At 40.8% G+C, this 24,955-nt stretch overlaps 1 protein-coding gene across 1 annotated transcript; it reads left to right on the plus strand.

The window, feature by feature from the left end:
- Positions 1-1,299: 1,299 nt before the first annotated feature.
- Positions 1,300-18,915, plus strand: LOC139477031 (ubiquitin-associated domain-containing protein 1-like). Its single transcript, XM_071259591.1, has 10 exons — positions 1,300-1,653; positions 4,007-4,071; positions 5,042-5,149; positions 5,954-6,056; positions 7,622-7,733; positions 9,113-9,224; positions 10,997-11,107; positions 11,995-12,081; positions 14,589-14,727; positions 15,274-18,915. The coding sequence occupies exons 1-10, from the start codon at positions 1,398-1,400 to the stop codon at positions 15,420-15,422; spliced, it is 1,242 nt and encodes a 413-aa protein (XP_071115692.1). The 5' UTR covers positions 1,300-1,397; the 3' UTR covers positions 15,423-18,915.
- Positions 18,916-24,955: the final 6,040 nt, after the last annotated feature.

The following is a 24,955-nucleotide window of genomic DNA, read 5'->3' on the forward strand; positions in this document are numbered from 1 at the left end:
AGCGAACACTTTAACCACTAGACTACCCGACCACCTATTACCTTTATTAGAGGCTTGGGGTGTGGGTGAGGGTCAGAAGAGACTCCTTTCTAATCTCTCACACAATTAAAAAATGTGTATTTTTTTCAGTTTTCAAATCTCGTAATTCTAAATCCGTTGAGCGAGAACATCCTCAAGACAAGCTTCCGAGCTGCCGGCCACGTGGTGTTAGTGTAAACATATCTCCCCCTGTATATAATCTGTGATTATGCACAGGGGAAATACGGAACGAAACCGCTCTTAAAGGGGCACTGATCTAAAGCAATTCCCCGGGACTGGTTGTTGCCTTTGTTATTGTTTTTACCCAGTGAGTACCTGGATGTATAGCAGAAATCTAGACTAGTTCGCGACCTGTGCTGCGCGATTCGTAAGCGCATTAGTCACTTTTATGGGTAGCAAAAAGGGCGTATGGTCACATTGATCAACAAAATGAAATGGTTTTCGAGATAATAAGGAAATATAGGTATCTTTGTGGGTAGCATCGGTAATGGTAACGAAGTTTTGATAAGTCACTTGCTTGGTAATTTTGCGATTTTCGTTTACACTATTTTGACTTGCAACACAAAGTAAATATTTCACATGAGCATTGCTTTTTTTTATAGTGTGTATATTCTTTTACTGTCAAAATATGTAACATTTTCAAATTTATTAAACGCCTAAATATTCAGTTCTTTTACAAACTGACTCAAAAACATTTCCATCTGTATTATTATGATAATGAATTCCAAACAATTTGATGTTTAATCACCAAGAGACTGAAAATGTTACGTTGAAAAGTACATTTCTATGTTGTTTGGCTTCTAATCCTACATTATAATCTGTTGTGATATTTTTAGGCCCTTTTGATCGTCTTAATCAATTTAAGTCAATCTGTGGAGAGGCTTTTCAGTCAAAATGACTGAAATATTTACACATTTTATAGAGAATCCATTTTACAAATTGACGGTAATATATACACGCTTACAAAGGAAAAGACTTTTGAAAAAAACGTCTATCGCGCATTGAAGTATTTTCAAGTTTAAACGTATTGTCTGTAAGTATTTATATATTTTCGTTTTTACGTCGTACGACAACGATGGACGCATTATTTTCACCAATTTTATATATTTCCTTAGTGGGGTGCAATAATGTATATGACTTAATTTTAGAGTAGCGTCCCTTTGATATGAGCTCATCGCTTGATTCAACTGGTATTGCTTTTAGTATGCGGCAGCGCTTGAACGCCGTTAAACAAACAAGAAAAATAACAATGAACCAAGTTCACACAAGATGTCGCTCGCCCAGAATGATATCGTTGTAACTTGTCAACTTTGATTCTGTCAAAATTCACCCGAAATAACGAATTAATGCCTGCCTAAATGGTTGTTTCAGACTCAATCCTCTTTCCTCCTTCCAACATGAAGGTGCGAATTACAAGTTTAGATGGGAGGGATTATTTAGCCGACCTTCATCAGGAATGGAGTGTTGATAAAGTAAAAATTATGTCGCTTAGCCATTTCTTCAACCCAGCTGAGAGCATGAAAACTTCACTGTACCATAAACTGGTACATGTGAGGTCTGGTAAAGTCCTTGATGAGGAGCAGAGTCTTGCACAGGAAGGTGTCAGAGATAATGGTAAGGTTACGTGAATTTCAGATTACAATTCACACTCTACGATATTATGATTGGGGGTTGAATGAAAGTTTCTCTGAACATTAGCTGGCCTGTGTGGAATAATTGTTTGTACTGCAATATTCGCTCAGCTTCAAAGATTATTCAATATAGATCTTTATTAAGGACAACTTGTTGCGGTGGGGTAACCTATTGATTAAAGTGTTCTCTGGCCATGCTGAAGACCTGGTTTTGATATTGCTGGAATGTTTCTAAAAGTGGCGTAAAACAATACTCACGTGTAGCAAACCGTGGAGACATCCCCGAGATGACATCCTTAGCTTGTCAGCTGACTGACGGGGTTAACCTCCTGGGTAATGTGGATAGGACCTCCGACCCAAGATAAGCTCCACTATGTTGATTCAAATCCAATAACCAGAATCATTAATTTTATATAGTCACATCTGTATCATGCAACTGGGGATGCTCAGCCTTGATAACAGTAGTGTGGTACCGAATATGATGAGACGGGGGATAAAATCTCCTTGCACCTCCATGGTCTCATGGGTAGAGTGTCTGCCCTCGGAGCGGAAGGTCGGTGATTTGACCACCTGACTACGTCATACAAAAAGATGTTCAAAGATGGCAGCCTATGCATTTATGAATCTGGTGGTCTTGGTTGATTGTTGGCAGACGTGCAAAAATAGTTTAATTGTTATAATATCAATTGTGAATTTGTCCGGTCCAGTCACAGATTAATTAGAGGCAATTGTCATATAGAATCTTAAACAGCAAAGCAACAAAAGCTCTTATTCATAGTGCTGGTCGTAAACCTGACAGTGGCTGGTAACTTCTCTGTCGGCTGCATGAAATTTTCCTCTACCTGCCCGACTGTCTGGCAGATCATGCAGATATGTTAAGACAACTTGCGTACTTGTTATAAATCCTCGTAGATTCTCATGTTATTGTTAGCATTATATCAGCTGAATCAAGATGCAATTTATAAGGTCTGTGTGAGTGAGTGAGTGAGTTGTGTTTAACGTCGCTTTTAACAGTATTCCAGTTTTATCACAGTGTGTCAGTTTAATGTGGGAGGAAAGCCCGATGTGATGCAGGTCTAAGACAGCGGTAGAAACTAACATTTTGGTCCACTAGTCCTTATAATGATAACGTGTAGAAAGATATTTAAAATGGCAAATTTCTATTAGTCCTTATGATACCTTAACTATTGGGCAGTTTGGCAAGGACTATAGGACTAGTGCCAATTTCTAACGCTGTCTAACACGTTTACCACTTCGGTGAAACCCACAAACACGGGTATGGTGCTGACAAACCTAGAAATATAATCGGGGCGAACCGGGATTCGAACCCACAACCATAGGTTCTGCCGTGCCTAAGGGATGCAAATCTGCACAGCTAATCGCGGCGCCTTAGACGAGTCAGCCACCCGTGCCCCCCTGTAATCTCTGGATGCGGGCAGGTAACTTTGAAGATGGGCAGGCTCTGTGACACGTTAGATTGTAAAGGTACCCCAAAAGCTTTGGAGTTTTTGTGCTACAGAATTTGGGATTCTCTCACGCTTTGATACCCGCTTTCATGTGAGGATCGCTCATCATCTCTGATTCCCTGCCTAGCCCATTTCGAAAGCTTGACCACTGTCCCCCGGGGGTTAATATAATTATTGTCATTGACGTTTACCGTCACCACTATTTGTATTTGATACTGACCACTGCCATCATATTATATATTGCCACTGAATACTGTACTACCACACTATTGTTTACTGCCATTATAATTGCTGTGCAGTAATTTGCATTGTTTTCCAAACTTAGTGTATTTTGTAATACATTTGTTCATAGTATACCACTTGTTGGTTTCACATAATGTTCTTTTATGTTCAAATTTCTGGATAAACAGATTGTTTCAACTTGGGAATCGACAATTCAGACACTGGTGAGTGAGTGAGTGAGTTGGGTTTAACACCGCTTTTAACAGTATTCCAGTTATATCACAGCGTGTCAGCTTAATGTGGGAGGAAAGCCCGAAGTGATGCAGGTCTCAGACGTTTACCGCTTTGGTGAAACCCACAAGCACGGGTATGGTGCTGACAAACCTAGAAACATAACTGGGGCGAACCGGGATTCGAACCCACAATAATAGGTTCCTTGCGTGCCCAAGGGATGCAACTCTGCACAGCGAATTGAGGTGCCTTAAACGACTGGGCCACCCACCATTCTTTGGGAGAGTGTAATTAGTCATTAAGCATGTTAAGAAAACATTATCATATTGAGTGAAGTCGTTTTCACCACAAACTTGCATGCCTGTTACCTGAAAACACAAACAGCACCATTACGAAAACCTAAAAATTTGTTTTCAGATGAACTGCTTCTTTTGAAAAGACGACTTCCACCATCTCCCTTTGATGGGCCTGAGAAAGCCAAGGTAAGGTCGGTGTTGGGTCCACATGAATGCCAGAAATGGTATCTGGTACCATGGTAACAAGTGTACACCATATTCCCAATGGGTATAAATATGCTTTTATTTTTTGCTAAGTCAAAATTTATATGTAATTATTCTTCTAGTCTACAGAGATATCAATTGAACCACTCTGATTTTGACAGTTATTTTTACAACCAAATGTTTACCTAGGATTTACCTAATCTAAAAAGACAGTATTTAGGATATAAAACGTCTTGGTTTGGAAATCGTCTCTAACCTTGATGCAGCACAACGTTGGTATCGTCTGTTCTGTATTCATACTAATAATATGCTCCACTATGACCAAGGATTTACTGTCTTGTATGAAAGTGCGGACCAGATAATCCTCCCGTCATCATGGTCATAACCTGTATTGCAGCCTTTACAACCATGCATCATCACCAGTGTACACCGGACTCCCTGGTTCAGTGTACAGGCTAATGGACGTGGTGGTTCAGTGTATGGATGTGGTGGTTCAGTGTACAGATTTATGGACATGGTGGTTCAGTGTATGGACATGGTGGTTTCAGTGTATGGACGCGGTGGTTCAGTGTATGGATGTGGGGGTTCAATGTATGGACATGGTGGTTCAGTGTACAGGCTAATGGACGTGGTTGTTCAGTGTATGGATGTGGTGGTTCAGTGTATGGACGTGGTGGTTCAGTGTATGGATGTGGTGGTTCAGTGTATGGACGCGGTGGTTCAGTGTACAGATTTATGGACATGGTGGTTCTGTGTACAGATTTATGGACATGGTGGTTCAGTGTATGGGCGTGGTGGTTCAGTGTATGGACGTGGTGGTTCAGTGTATGGCTGTTGTGGTTCAGTGTATGGGCGTGGTGGTTCAGTGTATGGGCGTGGTGGTTCAGTGTATGGGCTTGGTGGTTCAATGTATGAACCTGGTGGTTCAGTGCACATTGTGTGACTGTTTCAGGCTGATGGCAAGAAGGAAATGGACATGGAGACCATCAGACGTATGACGGCCGATGTGCCCAAGTCAACGTGTGAAGCTGCCGATGACTCGTCTGATCCAGCTGTAGATGTAAGACCTAGTTTATACTATCATCAGACCAGGCTAATACTTTTATCAGACCAGGTTCATACTATCGTCAGACCTGGTTCATACTAGCGTAAGACCAGGTTCATACTAGCGTCAGACCAGGTTCATACTATCGACAGACGAACATCATGCTATTGTCAGACCTGGTTCATACTATCATTAGACCTGGTTCATGCTAGTCAGACCTGGTTCATGCTATCGTCAGACGAACTTCATGCTATCGTCAGACCTAGTTCATACTATCGTCAGACCAGGTTCATACTATCGTCAGACGGTTCATACTATCGTCAGACCTGGTTCATACTATCATCAGACGAACTTCATGCTATCGTCAGACCTGGTTCATGCTATCGTCAGACGAACTTCATGCTATCGTCAGACCTGGTTCATACTATCGTCAGACCTGGTTCATACTATCGTCAGACCTGGTTCATACTATCATTAGACCTGGTTCATAATATTGTGCTTGTACAGTCTATTTTACACACGTTCAGCAGTCCAGAGTTTATTGGTCATCAGCATGGCCACTACATTCATTGGAGACTGTCATATACAACAAGATGAGGCGTCATCATGATGATTAACAAGTAGTGACTTTCATTAACAGCCGATTAATGTTATTTCTTTGTTTCCAACATTTGTATGAAGAACAGCAAAAATATTCCAAAAATATTGAAGGACTCTCTTTTTGACTTTTTTTTACGAGTTATTGTTTGATATTGTGTACTGGTGAAGAACTAGACCCGCCTGAAATTGTGATAATTCTGAGAATGTGTCTTTTTACAGTTCCAGACAGAGCTGCGCCGTATCCTGATATCGTTGATAGAAGCCTCACAGAGAATCCTCTGTATGAACCCTGCAGCTGCCAAAATATTCAAACAGGCTGAAGGTCGGCATAAATCTACTTTCTATAGGGTTGATTCTCAGGCAGTGACTTTTGAAAATATAGTGTGGTCGGCTTTTGTTTTTTAGTTCAAACTAGTATGTAACCAAATATATACAGTGAACCATCACCCTGGGACAGGACCTCCCTACATAAACAAGCATACAAACTCCTATTGCCGCCTTGACCATAACACGAGATGCACAGTAAAGCAGTGCACATGTAAAGGGAAGTAACTGTGTGCTATATTGGATCGCATTGTTTTTAAGTATATGGATGTTTTGATTTTTTTTATAATGGAAATACAAACAAAACGTGCGGCAGACTTTTTGTTAATGTGGGTGGTGCCTGAGTACCAAGACTATTATTTCTTTTAGCCTAGGCTCTGTCTGTCTCACAGAAGACTGAGGGAGTTCGACTTAAAACTGCTTTGAGAAATATTTCAGTTACCGTATTCGACGTAATAAGCGCCCCGCTCTAATAAGTGCCCACAGCGATATTTGCTAATATATTGGCTAGTGAACAAAACCAATTATCACTCCTTCCTATTGATCAATGTACACAAGACTTATTTATTCGTGTATAATACACAGTCGTGTGTTATATGCATTCTTAATTATGGGCAATTAAATTCTGGAAAAATGTATCTGTCGCATATTAACATTTCAGTGTGTCAGCATAAACCACGAAATTTATCTTTCAACTCTTTTTTCTCACAAAAATAATATTCTAATAAGAGCCCTCTATTTCTAATTTGGTTGCTATATAAGTGGACGCGATGTTAAACCCCATTTCACCTCACCTCACCTATTTCTAATTTTGAGAGCGCCCTGGGTGCTTGTTTCGTCGAATACGGTATATCAGGGTGTGTCGTCTTACTGTGGGGGGAAAACCCAAAGTGATAAACAGGAATCATCCTTATTAGCAGATCCCAGCACAACTACGGAATAGCATGGCATAGAGACCTGTAGTGCCTGCACTCCCATCTAATACAGGAACACAATGGATAATTGAATCACTTGTCCAATGCATCACGAACACAGGACCCGTGAAGATGCGGGGTAGAATAGGTCTTCAGCAACCCATGCTTGCTGTAAAAGGCGACTATGCTTGTCGTTAAGTAGGCAACTAACGGGATCAGGTAGTCAGGCTTGCTGACTTGGTTGATGCATCGTTCTCAATTGCGTGGATCGATGCTCATGATGTCAGTCACTGGATTATCTGGTCCAGACTCGATTATTAACAGACCGCCATCATATAGCTGGAATATTGCTGAGTGCGGCGATAAACAACAAACAACACTATCAATTAGTCTGGACTAGTTCATGCAGCCAGCCACACACACACGCACGCACGCACACGCACACGCACACACACACACATATGCACATTGCTATGTTAATGCAATAATCTTGAGCACTACTTGAAACATAATTTTATCTCACCTGACATGACTGTTACAACATTTTATATGGGTTAATCTTAAGTAAGTTACTTTTTGCATAATAGGATTCACAGAGTAAACTTCATATTGAAGTCATTGAATTTCTTGTACATGCGAATATTTTCAGAAATCCTAAATGAGCCTCCTCGGCCGAGTCAGGTGGACGATATGTCACTCAAACAGCTGGTTGACATGGGCTTCCCGGAGACGAGAGCTCGGAAGGCTCTCATGCTGAATAAGTAAGCTTGGTTCTTTGTAAGGCCACGCTCGTCTGTTTACTGCAGCCTGATCACACGGAGGGGATGTACGATTACTCCTTCCTTTATTGAAATGTTCAGAATATGCCTCTGTTCACCCAGCAGTGAATGGGTACCTGGTAGAATGTGATGGCAATGTGGTTGTTAATCTTCTAGCACCTAAAAGGCAGCTTGAGTTGTATGAGTGAGTGTGTGAGTATGGTTCTTACGCCGCTTTTAACAATATTCCGGCAATATCACGGCGGGGGACACCAGAAATGGGCTTCACACATTTGAGTTGTATGATCCCCAGGGAGCTGAGAATGATTCTTGAGTGCACACTGATCCAGTGACTGGGGTAATAATAGCGCTTTGAGCATGCCCCTCAGTGGTGTGGAAATATGCACAATAAAAATAGCCTATCATCATCAGCAGCAGCACTAGCAGCAGCATCAGCGTTAGCATTATCCCTGCTCCCCTCAGTGGTACAAGAGCAATGAAATGCCACCCCCCTCATCCCATTTCAGCCCGTATCAGTAGGTGGGAGACTAAACACTCAACATTTGGCAGAATTAGCACCTTCTGGGAGACCAGTTTTGTCACAAATACTGTCTGAAATCGATACAACTATATTGTTGCCTCACCTCACCTCATTACGTCACTTACGTTGACCACACGAGTGGGGGTGTACACTTACCTGGGCCCACTTGCACAAACAATCTTAGCGCTATGACTATTGTAAGCCTATGTTTAAGTATGATCATCTTAGCGCTAAGATCGCTTTGTACAAGTGGGGCCTGAACCCTGCTGGCCTTAGTTTTACAACAATGAAATGCCATGGTCTGTATAGGCTCAAATCCCAGGCTGAGGAACTATTTTGAGAAAAGTTACTGGGTTTGTAAAGGACTACCAGAGACGAAACATCTTACTGATATTATATTTGAGCATGACTATGCTATAAGTGTGGATTTTGTTTTTTTTGAGAAATATTGACTGAACTTCATATAATGAGTCTTAATGGTTCAATGCCCAATACCCATGCCCGTGGTCCAGTAGTAAAGCATCTTCCTGGAGAGAGGGAGGTCTGGTGTTTGAGATGGTACTTGTTGTTACCCTGCCTGGTGCTTGGCATTAAGGGGCTAAAACAAAGACTTGTGGGCTTGGAGTCTGGACAACTACAAGCAGACACACACTCAAGTGCATGCATGTCGCTACATGAGCACAAAAATCTTGAACTTGACGTTAAACCCGATTTCACCTCACCTCACCCAATACCTCGATTCAAAAATTGTAGACATGAGAACAGTTGGTGATGCAAAGTCCCATTTAACATATTAACCTATACACTTCAGCCAGTAATATTGTTATACTGTGTTCTCCAGGATGAATGTGATGCCAGCGATGGAGTGGTTGTTTCAACACGAAGATGACCCTGACATTGATGCACCTCTGCCAGGGGAGGAGGAGACAACTCCGCAGACTCCAGAGGAGCAGGTACACACTTCAAACTTCCATTTCATCCTAGGGAGCCATCTGGCTCCTAATGGGGTCCTTTTACTTGTGTGTGTCCAAGGCAACATGTTAAGAGCAAATGCTTTTTTTTAAATACAGACCTGTGAAGATCCAGGGTAGAATAAGTCTTCAGCAACCCATTCTTTCTGTATAAGGTGACTACGCTTGTCGTAAGAGGCAACTTACGGGATCGTTGGCCAGGCTTGCTGACTTGGTTGATGCATGTCATCGTATTCAAATTGCGTGGATCGATGCTCATGATATCAATCACTGGATTGTTTGGTTCAGACTCGATTATTTAAAAACTGCCATCATATTGCTGGAATATTGCTGAGTGCGGCGTTAAACAAACAAACAAACAATAACAAACAATTTTATGATACAGGAATACATTTGTTGGAATCATTGCAGTTATCTCCTGAGTGACAAGTTCAGATTTACTTTGATGAAATATTTTTGGTCTTGTGGTACACAATCTGTAATGGAATTTGAAATTGGGAACAGAATTAATTGTTAAATGATCACGATGGGACACTGTGAATAACAAAACACACTGACCAACAACGGTGGATGTGTTTTCCCATACACTGTATGCTGAGATGCCAGTCTCACTACAGCAGGCCATCTATCAATTTATGTATATTATGTTTACTACTTAATCAAAGTAATAGGAAGGAATCTGGTGGTCCTTAACTTCTCATTGCCTTGAAAAGTAATTCGTTGTCTTGAAAAGTAGATCATTGCCTTGAAAAGTAGATTGTTGCCTTGAAAAGTAGATCATTGCCTTGAAAAGTAGATTGTTGCCTTGAAAAGTAGATCATTGCCTTGAAAAGTAGATTGTTGCCTTGAAAAGTAGATTGTTGCCTTGAAAAGTAGATCATTGCCTTGAAAAGTAGATTGTTGCCTTAAAAAGAAGATTGTTGCCTTGAAAAGTAGATTGTTGCCTTTAAAAGTAGATCATTGCCTTGAAAAGTAGATTGTTGCCTTGAAAAGTAGATCATTGCCTTGAAAAGTAGATTGTTGCCTTGAAAAGTAGGATAATTGCCTTGAAAAGGGGTAAAGGCCTTAATTTTAAGCTCTCTATGTTAAAGGGAACGAAGTATGATGAATGAGGTATGGTGAACTAGGTACGGTGAACTAATGGTGAACGATGTATCATGAATTAGAACTGTGAACTAGGTACTGTGAACAAGTTATGGTGAACAAGTTATGGTGAACAACTACAGAACAAGGTATCATGAACTAGGAATGGTGAACTGGGTACGGTGAACAAGTTATGGTGAACTAGGTATCATGAACTAGTCATGGTGAACTAGGTACCATGAACTTGGAATGGTGAACTAGGTATGGTGAACTAGTTATAGTGAACAAGGTATCATGAACTAGGAATGGTGAACTAGGTATGGTGAAGTAGTTATGGTGAATGATGTATGGTGAATGTAGTATGGTGAAGTAGTTATGGGGAAGGAGGTACGGTGAACTGGGTATGGTGAACTAGTTATGGTGAACTAGGTATCATGAACTGGTGATGGTGAACTAGGTATGGTGAACTAGGTATCATGAATTAGGAATGGTGAACTAGGTATGGTGAACTAGGTACGGTGAACAAGTTACGGTGAACTAGGTATCATGAACTAGGAATGGTGAACTAGTTATAGTGAATGAGGTATCATGAACTAGGAATGGTGAACTAGTTATGGTGAACTAGTTATAGTGAATGAGGTATGGTGAACCTTCTATGATCCTGACTTCAGCCAGAGGGAGCAATTGGCGGCAAGGAAAATCCTGATGGAACTCCCAAAGTGACAAATATTCTGGAATCTCTACGAGCTTTCAGGAAGAGGGAATTCCGTCCAAATGCCAGGGTAAGTGAAAACTCAGACAGTGATTTTGGGAACAATACGAGGGCTGGTCAAAAAGTTCTAAGTCTGACTAACATTCAACTAAGGGCTATAACAAAGTGATCAAAGTTGCCGTGAATGGGTTTTCAAGGCGACTTAAGAAAACTTCTTCCTGACTGGAATTGAAAAGCTCCACTATCAATATGAGGAGTGTATTGAAAAGCTGGAGAATTATGCTGAAAAATAAAATCATAAACACTTTCACAATTGTTGGTTTTGTTTGTTAGGCTTAGATCCTTTTGACCAGCCCTTGGAACATTGGTGTGTTTCAGATCTCACTGATACTGTTGAGGTTGTTATAACATCGATCTGTCAGTTTTAATCGGTTCTGTTGTCTATGACAAGATAATCCTCTTTAAGTCTTTTTTTCCTACTCTCTTGTGGAGCCACAAGTGGCACAACTGTCTTTGACAGTGCAGTTCCTTTTGCTGATTAACATGCTTCAGTCCTGCAACGGTTTGAAAAATGAAGTCCAAAGAAATGTCAGAAATCCAGCTATTGTAATTAACAATATACTCCATGCAGGAATTCAGTGATTGGATGCAGGGTACAAACGATGATGCATTTATTAGCCACAGTTGATAACACTGTCCTATAATCAGCTGTCCATACATAGTTGATCAACATGGATAATTATAACTATTATAACTATCCTTTAATTTTCAGCCATATGTTATTGAGTCATAACCTTAATGCCTCTGAATGTATACTTTGTATCCTTTATTTTTTTAAGGAAATCTAAACTAACAATCAGCCCCATTTGGAATGACAGATAGGTAACAGAATTAAGTCCCTTGATGATCGACTGGATGCAGGACAATGTGTGATAGCATCCTCGTCCTGTGTTTCAGGCTCTACAGAAGCTGTTGGAAATGGGCTTCAGTGAACAGGAGGCGACGGATGCACTCCGAGTGTCTAGGAATGACCAGGATGCAGCTGTAAGATCACTTTCATCTCAACGTTCCAGGATCCTGTGAAGATCCGGGTTAGAATGGGTCTCCGGCAACCCATGTTTGTTGACAGAGGAGACTTTGCTTGTCATAAGAGGCGACTAACAGGATGGGGTGGTCAGACTCGCTGACTTGGTTGATACATGGCATTGTGTCCCGTTTGCGTAAATCGATGCTCATGATGTCAATTACTGGATTGTCTGGTCCAGACTCGATTATTTATAGACTGCCGTCATATAACTGGAATATTGCTCAGTGTGGCGTTAAACAACAAACTAGCCTAAGGATCATGGCAAGAGCTCATCACTCCGAAGGCCCGGATTTGATTCCCTACCTGGGAACAATGTGTGAAGCCCATTACTGGTGTCCCCCGCATTACTGGTGTCCCTCGCATTGCTGGTGTCCCCCGCATTACTGGTGTCCCCCGCATTACTGGTGTCCCCCCCATTACTGGTGTCCCCCGCATTACTGGTGTCCCCCGCCCTTGCCTTAATCATAGTCACTCAATCACTATTCCATATTTAGGAAACATGGTAGTCTCAGACTCCTACATGTCTCCTGCACCTCAAGTGTCTCCATAGTGTTAGCCTGTTCTTTGATCACAATGTTGATTGTCCCAGGATCTGGTGATTATGAATTTGAGGGTTTGAATCCCAGATTCTCCCCAATTTTGATCCATGGTTTGTCAGCACCAACCCATGCCCTTTTCACACCCAAACATAAGGGATGTCACAATGCAGGTGTCGCACACTATTTGTTATGATGTCTTACGGTGTTTCTGCTAACCTCATATGACACTGTATACGGCAACTAAAGACACCATAACAAATTTATTATGCCAAAAAAATTCCACTGTGGTATCTATGTCGCACTACTCTTCTAAACTTAGTACGCTGACCTTAAGCGTGAAAGGGAGACTATTCTTCAAACCTTAGAGGGGGGCACGGGTGGCCCAGTCGTCTAAGGCACCGCGATTCGCTGTGCAGAGTTGCGTCCCTTTGGCATGCCAGAAACCTATGATTGTGAGTTCGAATTCCGGTTCGCCCTGATTATGTTTCTAGGTTTGTCAGCACCATACCCATGCTCGTGGGTTTCACCGAAGGGGTAAATGTCTGAGACCTGCATCACTTCGGGCTTTCCTCCCACATTAAGCTGACACGCCGAGATATAACTTGAATACTGTTAAAAGCGGCGTTAAACCCAACTCACTCACTCACTCAAACCTTAGAGGCCAAACCTTGTTGACAGTTTTAACAATAATCTTTATCAATAAAGTCATGAACGTGATTAAAAAAGATTAATGTCCTTGCACATCACAATTGATTATAAACAAACACAAAACACTGTTGAATATCAAATTTCTGTAGCAGAATTTTCATGTGAAATATGTGAAGTTGGTGTTTGAAAATCCAAGATGGCTGTCACTTACCGTATACAGGCTCATGTGGGGTCAGTAGCTCTGATTAGTCAATCACACCTTGAGGCACAATAAAATACGATACATATCTAGACAGAAGCCACGATTCGATTCACGATACTGCATGTACGATTTAATGAGGAAAATCTCTCTCAGTAGTCCATAGCCTTGCTCATTAAGGTAACGAAGGACAACTGACAACTCACCAATAATACCCATCAACATGACACTGAGGCAAGTCAACTATCCTGTATGAGAAAATAATAATAAACAAACAAGTTTACATACTGTATTAAGACAGGCAGTAAGGAAAAGCTGGTCAACCTTAACGGGCCGGTTTCATATCCGAAAGACAACCAAGAAAGTTATGAGGAATTAAAAAAGTAGTTTGTATTTGAAATAGGTGCACTTATTAGATTTTAATTTTGGTGAAAACAACCAGAATTTGATATCAGCAAAAATAGCCGTGGGCGCTTATTAGAGCTGGGCACTTATTGGGTCACATACGGTACTGTGGTACTGTAAACTAAAATACTGTTGGTCGGTGTAATGAAAGTCCAGTACTTTCAATAGTTTCAACCCTTGCCGAACTAGCCTGTAATAATGGAAGTTTGTTTTGGCTTGACTGACGAGTCTATGCATAGTCTAATCAAAAGCATGTATCGAAATCAACATCTGGTTCGTGCTTTTTTATGTCTATTGCAGGATTTGCCAAACATGTGTACCACCAACTCGTCATCAACAGATCTTTTCCAAGTATTTTCATATTTTTTTATCAAGGTGCTCATGTGATTTGAGGCACTTTACGAAGTAAGACTCATTTCATAACAATACAGATTTTGCTTATTGATCAGATCGTCTTGTCTGGGCACCACCATTTTGTGATGTGAGAGTAGGAATCTGATTGGTCAATAGAAGGGACATAACTCGTAATCACCACTGGTGGCACTATGTAACTCCATAATGCCAGTGTTGTTCGGCAAGGGTGGAAACTGGACTTTTACAGTCAGTTAACTCCCTTGCCTCAGGAAGATGGGGTTAGAACCGCTTACTCACTTCCAACTTTTATCATCATCAGTGTGAATGGCTCCTTGGTGACCGGCAGACCCGGCCGGAGACGGTGGACGATGGACTGGACCCTGACAGTCCTGTCTACAAGGCAATACTGGCCAACCCAACTGTCCAGCTGGGCCTCAATAACCCTCGATGTTTACTGGGTGAGTTCTAGAAGTAGTACAAATTACACCCTGACATTCCTGCTGTACCGTACACCCTCATCCCTTCATCGTTTAATGTCAGGTTTTCTAAATGTCACTACTGGGGCTGTGGATTGTCCTGTTAGAAAAGCAACAAAGTCGGCTGTAGAGTTGGCTTCCAAACCAATCTCTTCCTTCATTTTTTCCTCCTAATTTATACAGTAAACTATCGTTATAATGAACACAAATGAACCACTAATTTTAGTTTGTAATAACTGTAGTTCGTTAGAAGCATATATATACAGCATATATACAACAAATGGCCAGGACTAAAAAATAAGTTTGTTATATCGGTCAGTTCGTTATAAGCATGTTTGTTATAAAGTAGTTTCTTCATCTGCCTTTAACCCAAATCGACTTTCTTATGAAATATTGTTAATGATGGTGAATAGTTCAGCTTAAAGATAAGTCGTGGATTATATTTTTCTTTTTTCGACTTCTCCAGAAAGCACCCTTTCATACATTGAGATAACCTAAAAACACTGACATGACCTTGTTGTGTTTCAGCTTTCCTTCAGATGCTTGAGTCCCCTATGTCAGCCAATCAGTGGCTCAACGATTCAGAGACAGGGCCAATCCTTATCCAGATATCAAGAATATATCACGCCGAGAAAAACTCGAAACCTCGCAACATCCAAAGTGCTGTTGCAAGCTGACGAATACAGAGGGCTTCCTTTGTAATAATTTATTTATGCAATATGAAAGTTGTTTTTCTGTGTATGTGTATGCTTTTAGGAGATGATTGTTACGACTTTATACCAAGTGTTTGTAAGGCTAAAAAAAATAATAGCCTTGGTTCTCAGGCACTGCCACCGTCATCATAAAGTCCACTGCACATTTTGTTTTATTTCCATTTTGAGAAAAGAAAAATTCTTTCTTTTCCGCATCTCGAACGCACGACACCCCTAAAAATATCCTTAAGTATTCCGGGTCTCAAATACATGAAATACCTATGCTACCATACCTAAAAACAATGTGATCCAATATAGTGTGCAGTTACTTCCCTGTACTGCACATCTCGTGTTATGGTCATGGCGGCAATAGGAGTTTGTGTGCTTGTTTGGATGTTTGCAAATTTGGTAAATTAAAACATGAAATTTATGATAAAACATCATTAGACGTGATGATTTTCGAATTCAATGGCATTTGTGTACTGTATGCTGGACAACATTTCATACACAGAGATTAAGATTACATATGTATTTGTCTTGTAAAATAAGCCGGAAATAGCAATCAGCTCTTCACACATTTTCTCCTCGATCTATGGTTGATTTAGTTCAGGAAATAATGTCATGGCCAATAAAGAAATTCAATACAATGATAGGAAGTCTGAAGACTTTGTATTTCTAACGACTAATGTTTGTTTCAAGGTGAGGTCATGGTGAGTTGTGATTTGCTGATCATTTCATAAATGATTTCGCTGAAATTAATGTAAATAAAATTGAATAAAATCTTTGACAATAGTAATATAATAGATAACAAACGTAAGTCCAGATACACAATGAACACTTTTATAGCCAGATAGTGTAGTAACAGGACTAACTTGCGTACTTCAGTACGGATTTGTTGGCATGCTTCTTCCGGTGTTGTGTGTTCACTGTAACGTCTTCACGTTGTGAAATAAAATCAAAGCTCATTGTATGCATGAATTATGCACACACTGATGTCAAACAGTGGTCAAGTACTGTATGCCAGTATTTTACTCTTCAAGGAATACGTTTATGTGGAGAGGCCCTTTCTCAGGTTGATTGTACACAACTGTTTATTTGGTAACATGCAAGTCTAAAAACCATCATCCGTCTATGATATTTTCCAAAGCCATTGCCTGAGAACCAATTCTTTTATTTTGTAAGCCTAAAGTAATTGCACATGCTCCGCTTTTTTAAATTGAGTGATTGTTTCTTCGGCATTAAGGGACTGACCATCTGATATTCTTGGAGGGTCCCTAAATCACTAACCAATCACTAATCTGGTCCAGGCTTTATTATTAACGGCCATATAGCTGGGGGGCGGTGGGGTAGCCTTATGGTTGAAGCGTTTGCTTGTCACGCCGAAGACCCGGGTTTGATTCCCGACATAGGTACAATGTGTGAAGCCCATTTATAGTGTCCCCTGTGGTATTGCTGAAACAAATTCACTCACTCACTCATATAGCTGGAATATTGCTGAGTGACAAAACTACAAACAAACGATTTGAGTCAGGGAGGTATGATATCAGTGTAAAAGATCTCATTTAATGAGATTAAGAACAAGTGTTAGGATTTCCTAACTCACTTCAACAATCTCTTTGAGGAGTTGATGAATTTCAGGCCACTTGTTGAGTCTTTAAATGGCATTAAGAAGTGATAGAAAAAGACAGAGAATTTATGGATGTCAACTTCTTCAGCACGAAGAAAACAATGTTTCGGTAAATACTTACTCCTTTATCAGGTGAAATATACTCCGAAACATTGTTTGTCATAATAAAGAAGTTGACATCAATACATTTTCTTCCTCACTTTGAGGTCATGAAAGATGAAACACCCCATCCCGAGGCAAGGGAGTTAACTGACTTTAAAAGTCAAGTTTCCACTCGTGCCGAACTAGGCTGGAATTCCTGGGCTCAATCGTAGCGCCACTAGTGTTTTTTTCGAGTTATGTCCCTTCTAAGCCTCTCCTATGGACCAATCAGATTCCACCTCTCGTATCACTTGCATTTGTTTAAAACAAAATGGCACGGCCAGTCAAGACGATCTGATCGATAATAAAGACCTATGTTGTGATAAAACGGGTCTTACATCGTGAAATGCAACAAATCACATGAGCACCTGGATCAATAACATGAAAAGCCTTGGAAAATAACTGTTGACAACGAGTTGGCGGTGCACATGCTTTGCAAATCCTGCAATCGACCGAAATCTGCACCACAGTTTACAAACCGGATTGATTTATTTGCGCGATTTTGATTGGACTATGCAAAGACTCGTTAGTCAAGCCAAAATGTAACTCCATAATGACAGTCTGGGGGCACGGGTGGCCCAGTCGTCTAAGGCGCCACGATTCGCTATGCAGATTTGCGTCCCTTGGGCACGCCAGAAACCTATGATCGTGGGTTCGAATCCCGGTTCATTCCAATTATGTTTCTAGGTTTGTCAGCACCATACCCGTGCTCGTGGGTTTCACCAAAGTGGTAAACGTCTGAGACCTGCATCATTTCGGGCTTTCCTCCCACATTAAGCTGACACGCCGCGATATAACTGTAATACTGTTAAAAGCGGCGTTAAACCCAACTCACTCACTCACTAATGACAGTCTAGTTCGGCAAGAGTGGAAACTGGACTTTTAAAGTCAGTTAAGTCTCCTGCCTCTGGAAGATGGATGAAACATAACCGGTAGTGTTTGTGCCTTGAACAAGTAAGCCGTGAAGTGGAGGAACTAGTGTTTGCATAACTTGTCCTTTGTATTTCGCATCGACAGACGGGGGCACGGGTGGCCCAGTCGTCTAAGGCGCCGCGATTCACTGTGCAGAGTTGCGTCCCTTGGGCACGCCAGAAACCTATGATTGTGGGTTCGAATCCCGGTTTGCTCCGATTATGTTTCTAGGTTTGTTAGCACCATACTCATGCTCGTGGATTTAACCGAAGTGGTAAACGTCTGAGGCCTGCATCACTTGGGGCTTTCCTCCCACATTAAACTGACACGCCGTGATATAACTGGAATACTGTTAAAAGCGGCGTTAAACCCAACTCACTCATCGAGAGAGCCTTATCCCGAGAAGAACACCTTGTTCTCAGTGAAAAGGAACTGTTCCAGCTGTCGCTACCTTGTTGAAATAAGTACAGGTAGAGGGTTGGCTGTCCCATTATACCCAGAGAAACAAAAGGTTGATGAGTTGACGACATGCTACAACGGTTTCAGCATCCTGTTAACTTTATTTTGAATGATTTGCGATTTTCCAGTTTGTAGTGCCAGGTACCAAGGATACATTTGGGTTAATGTTCCATTTATTTTGTCGAAAGAAGCTCTCATATCTGTTGGGAGTCCCATTAAGTAATCATGTCACTGATTTCAGACAAGAATCTGTAGGCATTTCGTTGTTTGTTGAAGGTTGTGTGAGCTATGTAGAGATTCTTGTACAGAACTTGTATTGTGGGAAAGAAAGTGAATGAAATAAACGCATCAGTTCTTTTTGTTGATGGTCTTGTTTCATAATGAAGTTGACGCAAGCCTGTTGTGGGATACTAGGCTTAGTTCTGCGTTCCTCACAGACAATCATTGGAAGATTAGGCCTCCAGGATCCAATGCTTCTGGAAACAACCCAGTGGTTACAATGTGTGCCGCTGGGGTTCATCAGCGTTCATGCTATTACACCCTGACTGGACTGACCAAAGCTCCAGTATTTACCATGTTTAAAAGACACTTTGTTGTCGCAGTTTTACTGCTGACTGTCGTGTACTACAAGTTGTATACTTTTATTATTTTATTTCACTATTTTATACCTTGAACGATCTTCATTTAGTGTGTGTGACATCCATACAACAACCATCTGCAACACGGAATCAAACAGTTGCTCAAAAGGAGAGGTGATATGAGCGAATGTTTGCTCTAACGTTTCTACAATAACATCTTTTTCGTTTGGTTTCAACTAACAGATTAAGAAAATAGGTCCTGTCACACAATGGTGTTCAGCGGGAAGTTCACACAGGCAGTAATAAGTGTCCACCCTGTACATTGATACATTGATGGTACTTGTTCCACCTTTCTAAAGCTCAACACTGAAACAGCGACTAGTCAGCCCGCAGTCCGTGTCATGTCTGAGTAGGGTATTCATGGTAAACCGCGACGACATATCTCAGTGGGCTAGAACTTTAAAACGGGCACAAGTCCGAACTAGTACAAGCACCGCGCACACAGGTACATCCATGTCGTGCAAGTATCTTGAACACGGTGTTAAAGCGCAAGTAAAGTCAACATATCAACTATGCAGAATTCAATAACTTAGGTATAATTTCAAATGGTTAACCAAAATTAAATTTGAAAAAAGGAAAATAACCGGCAAATTTTTCAACTGAACGAAAAATCCCCCCCCCCCCCCCCCCCCCCCCCCCACACACACACACCCTGAGGGGAACCCCCTTCATGAAGGTTTGAACGAGTTACCTGTTTTTGACGCAGTGTACAATTTCAACGATCTGGCCACGCCAAGTCTGCCTGTTGGTTTATTAGGGGTCTTCCTCAAGCACCTATTGTTATTGGTACAAATTCACCCGAGAGTGGTGACGGGCGGAACAATAGGGGTTTAAGGAGCGCATCTCGCATGAGAGAAGAAATTGGTGAATATTTCACGAAATACAACATCACAACAAATTGGCAAACTCTGTTCACATACACTGTACTGGGTGAAAACTTTTATAATATATATCAATGAGTCAGTAGTATAGACGATGAGGGAACTAGACCACTACACCCCAGGCCCTGGCAATGCTTCCAAGGGGGTCTAAAGTTTTTCTATTTATGTGATAAAGACCACTGGATCGTTATGTATCGAGATGCCACCCTATATCGGGGAAACAATTTATTCTCAATCTCTAGTTTGGGCACGTTGGTTCTACTATTTTTTCCCCTTTAACTAATGCCATTGGTCTTACGAGAAATTGATTGAATCTCTTGCTTCATTGTGTTGTTTTTGGTGAGGTCTGACAACACTAAATGAAACTCTTCCTCAGATATCTTGCTGTTGGCCAGTCCTGCTGAGATATGATCCTCAATGCCATTTACCCAGCCGTGTCATTCCAAAAGACCTTAATTGATGGTACTTCTTGTTGCCCTGTCTGGCGCTCGGCATTAAGCGGCTAAAACAAGTACTGGTCGGCTCGGAGTCAGTACACTGTGTCTGAGTGGGGTATTCATGTTAAACTGCGGCTTAGTATCTCAGTGAGCTAGCACTATTAATCAGCATCAGCATCAGACTAGTACAAGCAGCTGCACATGCACATAGCTACATAAGTGCAATAATCTTGGATGCTACATTAAACCAATTTGACCTCACCTCAATGCTTTTTAACTTTGCTTCAGCCAGCACATTAATACTATCATGTTTCAATGCTTCCTTTTGCATCTGCCGAGAAATAAATTTAAGAGCTATTCCTCCAAGTCCAGAAACTCCTGCTGCTACTTCCACGCCAAGCATGGAGCAGCGATGATTATAGTTATTATAATAGTTAACCAACACTGGCTACGCCAAGCTCCATGCTAGTTGCTATATATGCAGTGTCAACCCCATCAAGGCATTCACAGTATAATCCCAATTCCAGATTTGCACTCTTTCTCTAGGAGATGTTTTATTTCACTTATTTGAAGAATATATAACATGAATATAATTGAGAATAAAATTGAAACTCTTGTTTTGAACTGAAAGTGCAAAAAAATACCCTTAAAAATACATGATTGAAGAATTTCAGAATCAACTGTTTCTTGTATTTATGCACGCCTTCATACAAACTGAAAAGTATACATATGTTTATATAGCTATATATACATGCATGGCACAAAGATTAACATGAAATAATAATGTTGGTCATGTTGGTGAATTTCTACATTTCGTTGTTATTGGTATCTTTAGGATGTTGTAATTATACACGGGTTCTGATCTTCTTTGACGTAGTATACGTGAACTGGTTGAGGGAATTTCTGCGTGAATGGATTACCCACACATATACCCACAATCCTTTGTCAAAGAGAAAGAAAGGATATTAAATCCTAAAAATATCATATCCACCTGGTACTAAAAGTTCACTATCAATCTCCTCTGATAAAAAACTGTTACCCTTGATATCCCCAAGCAACAATACTCAGTATGCTCATGGAGTAATTGTCGAAATCAGAAACCCGAAAGATATCCTGTCTACATGGTCACAGACGATGATGTTAAGATCTACACTCAACCAACATGGCAGTCTGTATTCATTTCTTATATACCTAAGTTCCCCCCCCCCCTCAAAAAAACAAAAACAAAAACACACAGAAAAAAGTGGGATTTGGGGACTGTGAATAGGAAATTGTTCATGATTCTAACATATTTTTATTCAGTAAATGAATCTGGATTGGTAAATACTGCTCCAGAGACAAAATATTATTTATCAAGTAATAGTGATATGTATTGGTTCATATATATATATATATATATATATATATATATATATATATATATATATATATATATATATATATATATATATATATTTCTCAATTCTGAATGATTTTGTGTGGTTGTTATACCTTGTCTTGAAGGGACCACTTGCTAACCCAATGTAGGTTACATCACTGGTATCTGTTGTAACCGTAGCCTTATAGACTACGTCACGAGTGAGGCATTTACGGTTCATTGGGCAATTGGCTTTTTGTCTGCAGTTACAGTCCTTTGATTTGGTTGATTGGCTGACTGACTTCATCACCTTGCTGTTATGCGCCTTGATTATTTGTTGGATGTTTTTCATGCAACTGTAGCTGACTTTAACTGATGATATGTTGAATATTCTATTGAGTTTGCTGTCGTTTGGGAAATGTTTGTTGATAAGTTTCAGGAAGTGCTTGCCTACATTCGTCTTCACATTCTTGCTGAAGGGGGGGGGGGGGTTGGGGGGGCTTTTTCTGTTTTCGGGTTTGATCTTTATTTGGGTTTAGTTCTCACTTCGTGTTGTATCCTGCAGATTCAAGGGCTTTTTCGTACTAGGGTATTGACAGATTGAAAACTTCTTGATTTGAAGACAGGTTTGATACTCTTTTTACTATAGCCTCAACTGGCCTACACCTCATATCGCCTACACTACTATCAAAACAAATTTATGGATGAGTGCACATCACACTTTATACACTCGAGGCAGACATTTGGTAAAAGGGTAGATTTGGTAAGTCGGCCACAGGTGAAACTGACTAACAAGGCAATTACATACGGATTGTGGTAACAAAGGACCCAACCAATTGAAACTTAAACAACCTCCCACTTCACACTCGGCTGTGAATAACATAATCATTGGCAATCATATGGAGAAGATATCTGATCATCTCTTATGGAAGAACTTTTTTTTTATTAAATAAGACAACAAACACGATTCTACACCAAAGAAGCATTTACTCGTTTGTTATATTTCAACATACATCATAATGAAAGTCATCCATTGCAATCATTAAAAGACATAACATATTAAATGATATTTACAGTTACTTCGTGATATAGCTATAGATTACTAAAAATGTAACAGGTTGGCGCACTGGTCTGCATACTCCATTCGCTGGAGGGCTCCAGTTTCCAATCGCAGCGTCTGCAGGCGAGAGTCAATGTTCCAGTACCTTCTCTTGGCCGGCTGTTGCTGTCCCGCTTGGTACTGTACGAGAACCGTCTCATTGTGGTGTTGCTCTTTTCTCAGAAACTCTACGAACTGGAACAGTTTCGGATGAGCCTTGGAAACAAGTCGTTGTAACGGTGATGCCGTCTCTCCAAGTGGTTGTTTGTTCGTGGTCCATCGTTTCCATAGTGGTTCCACTGCGAGAGATGAAGGAACCCTTCCATCCACTGTGAGGTGACGTATACGTAGTCCGCAAGGTCCCGGCAATTTGGTTGTCAGGAATGTCATCGATGATGTCCACCCATTGATCTTCCATCTAAATCAGTAAAATAATGGTTATGTTGTTTCCAAATGATAACAGGAAAAATATTAAGTTTTTATGGTAATATTTTTACTGTTTATGTATTTTAACTGTATTTTTACTTTAATAGTAACATTATCGTGACGGATCATAATAATACCGGTTGAACTGGTATCAGTGGAGGTCCAGCGATTCTGTGCAGGAAAGTCCTGATCTCGGGACACTCATGTTTGGATTCTGCAAGCCGATGTTTTGGACTCTTCTCCAGATGCACTGTGTGTAATTGAACAAACAGCCTTTCCATGTACACTCTAACACAGTGCGAACGGCATTTCGCGATGCATCCTCAAAGTCCATCTGCAAAATAAAAATAAAATAAAATTAAACATACAATTATGACAATGGCAAATTTGTTGTATCTATATAAAGCACATTATCGATAACGTTATTGTCGATTGTAAGTATGATGAACATGCATACCTGGGAACACTGTGGTCTCAACTGGAGGTGGCGCTCCTCACATGCCCCTTTCAGCAACCGGAAGGATCTCTCGTAGGTTGACTGCTTCTTGTCGGGAAGCAGGAAGAAGACAAGTGGAAACATCATTAGGAATAAACATTGTATTTAGCAAGCCTTGGCGAGCTAAATGCATAGTGTTTATTCCTAATACAGGATATTTTTTTCAATTCTGTGCTTGAAAATCGCTTCCACTCACTCACAAACATTACCTAAACATTGCGAGTTTTCCTGGAATGAATGAATGAATGATTTGGGGTGGGTTGTTGTGGTTCGGGTGGTTAGATTTAGTACTATTACTGCTCTTGCTATGACACCTCACATCGCCCCCTTCAAGTTCACATTGTTTCATTGTCAGAGTTTCACGTCATATTAACAGTAAGGATAAGATTTATGGATGAACAACTTCTTTATTACCATTAAGAGCGTTTCAGTTTACAGTCCGTTTGACTCCAAATGAGGACGATGAATTGCAAAATAACTCGAAATCCAGAAAAGTGTATGAAACATCAATACGGTACTTGACCATGAATACCCTGTACCCAACAAAATCTGAATTTTGTTTATTTTAAGACCCATGACGGATGAAGTTCTTTGAGAAACTATCATGTAATTTTGTATAGAAATGTGTACATGACACGTAGGGGGGACAAACCGTGGAAGGCACGGCGCAAGCACGCATGCACTCCACGTTCTGTGGTAGGGGAAATGACAGAGCGTTAGAGGGGCCGTCTCATGATAATTTCAGTCACAATCTGACTCGCTCATGCCATAGATCTCGTCGTCGGAACTGTTGGTGCCTGAACCGATTGCCACTATTATAGGTTGGACTGTTGCTGGTCAACGACTGTGGCCACACAACGCCTCCATGTTTCTACTGTTACCCGACCAAGGGATTCCTTTACGAGTTGTTCAACGTCTCGTAATTTGAACGTTGTGTTCGATCATCCAACGTCACCCTTGACGATGCCCCATACCAACTCGATTGGATTCAGGTCGCAGTGATAAGGTGGCAGTCGTAAGATAGCGTGACCCTGACCCTTGATGT

This window comes from Haliotis cracherodii, unplaced genomic scaffold (genome assembly GCF_022045235.1).
Source record: "Haliotis cracherodii isolate W230 unplaced genomic scaffold, xgHalCrac1.p SCAF_30, whole genome shotgun sequence".
Classification (NCBI taxonomy): domain Eukaryota; kingdom Metazoa; phylum Mollusca; class Gastropoda; order Lepetellida; family Haliotidae; genus Haliotis; species Haliotis cracherodii.

Bases quoted from the DNA above. Each gene is read 5' to 3' on its own strand.
- LOC139477031 (XM_071259591.1), top strand. From the start codon at position 1,398: ATGGTTGTTTCAGACTCAATCCTCTTTCCTCCTTCCAACATGAAGGTG. The intron at 6,057-7,621 runs GTCGGCATAAAT...GAATATTTTCAG, and splicing joins AATATTCAAACAGGCTGAAG to AAATCCTAAATGAGCCTCCT. The intron at 14,728-15,273 runs GTGAGTTCTAGA...GTTGTGTTTCAG, and splicing joins TAACCCTCGATGTTTACTGG to CTTTCCTTCAGATGCTTGAG.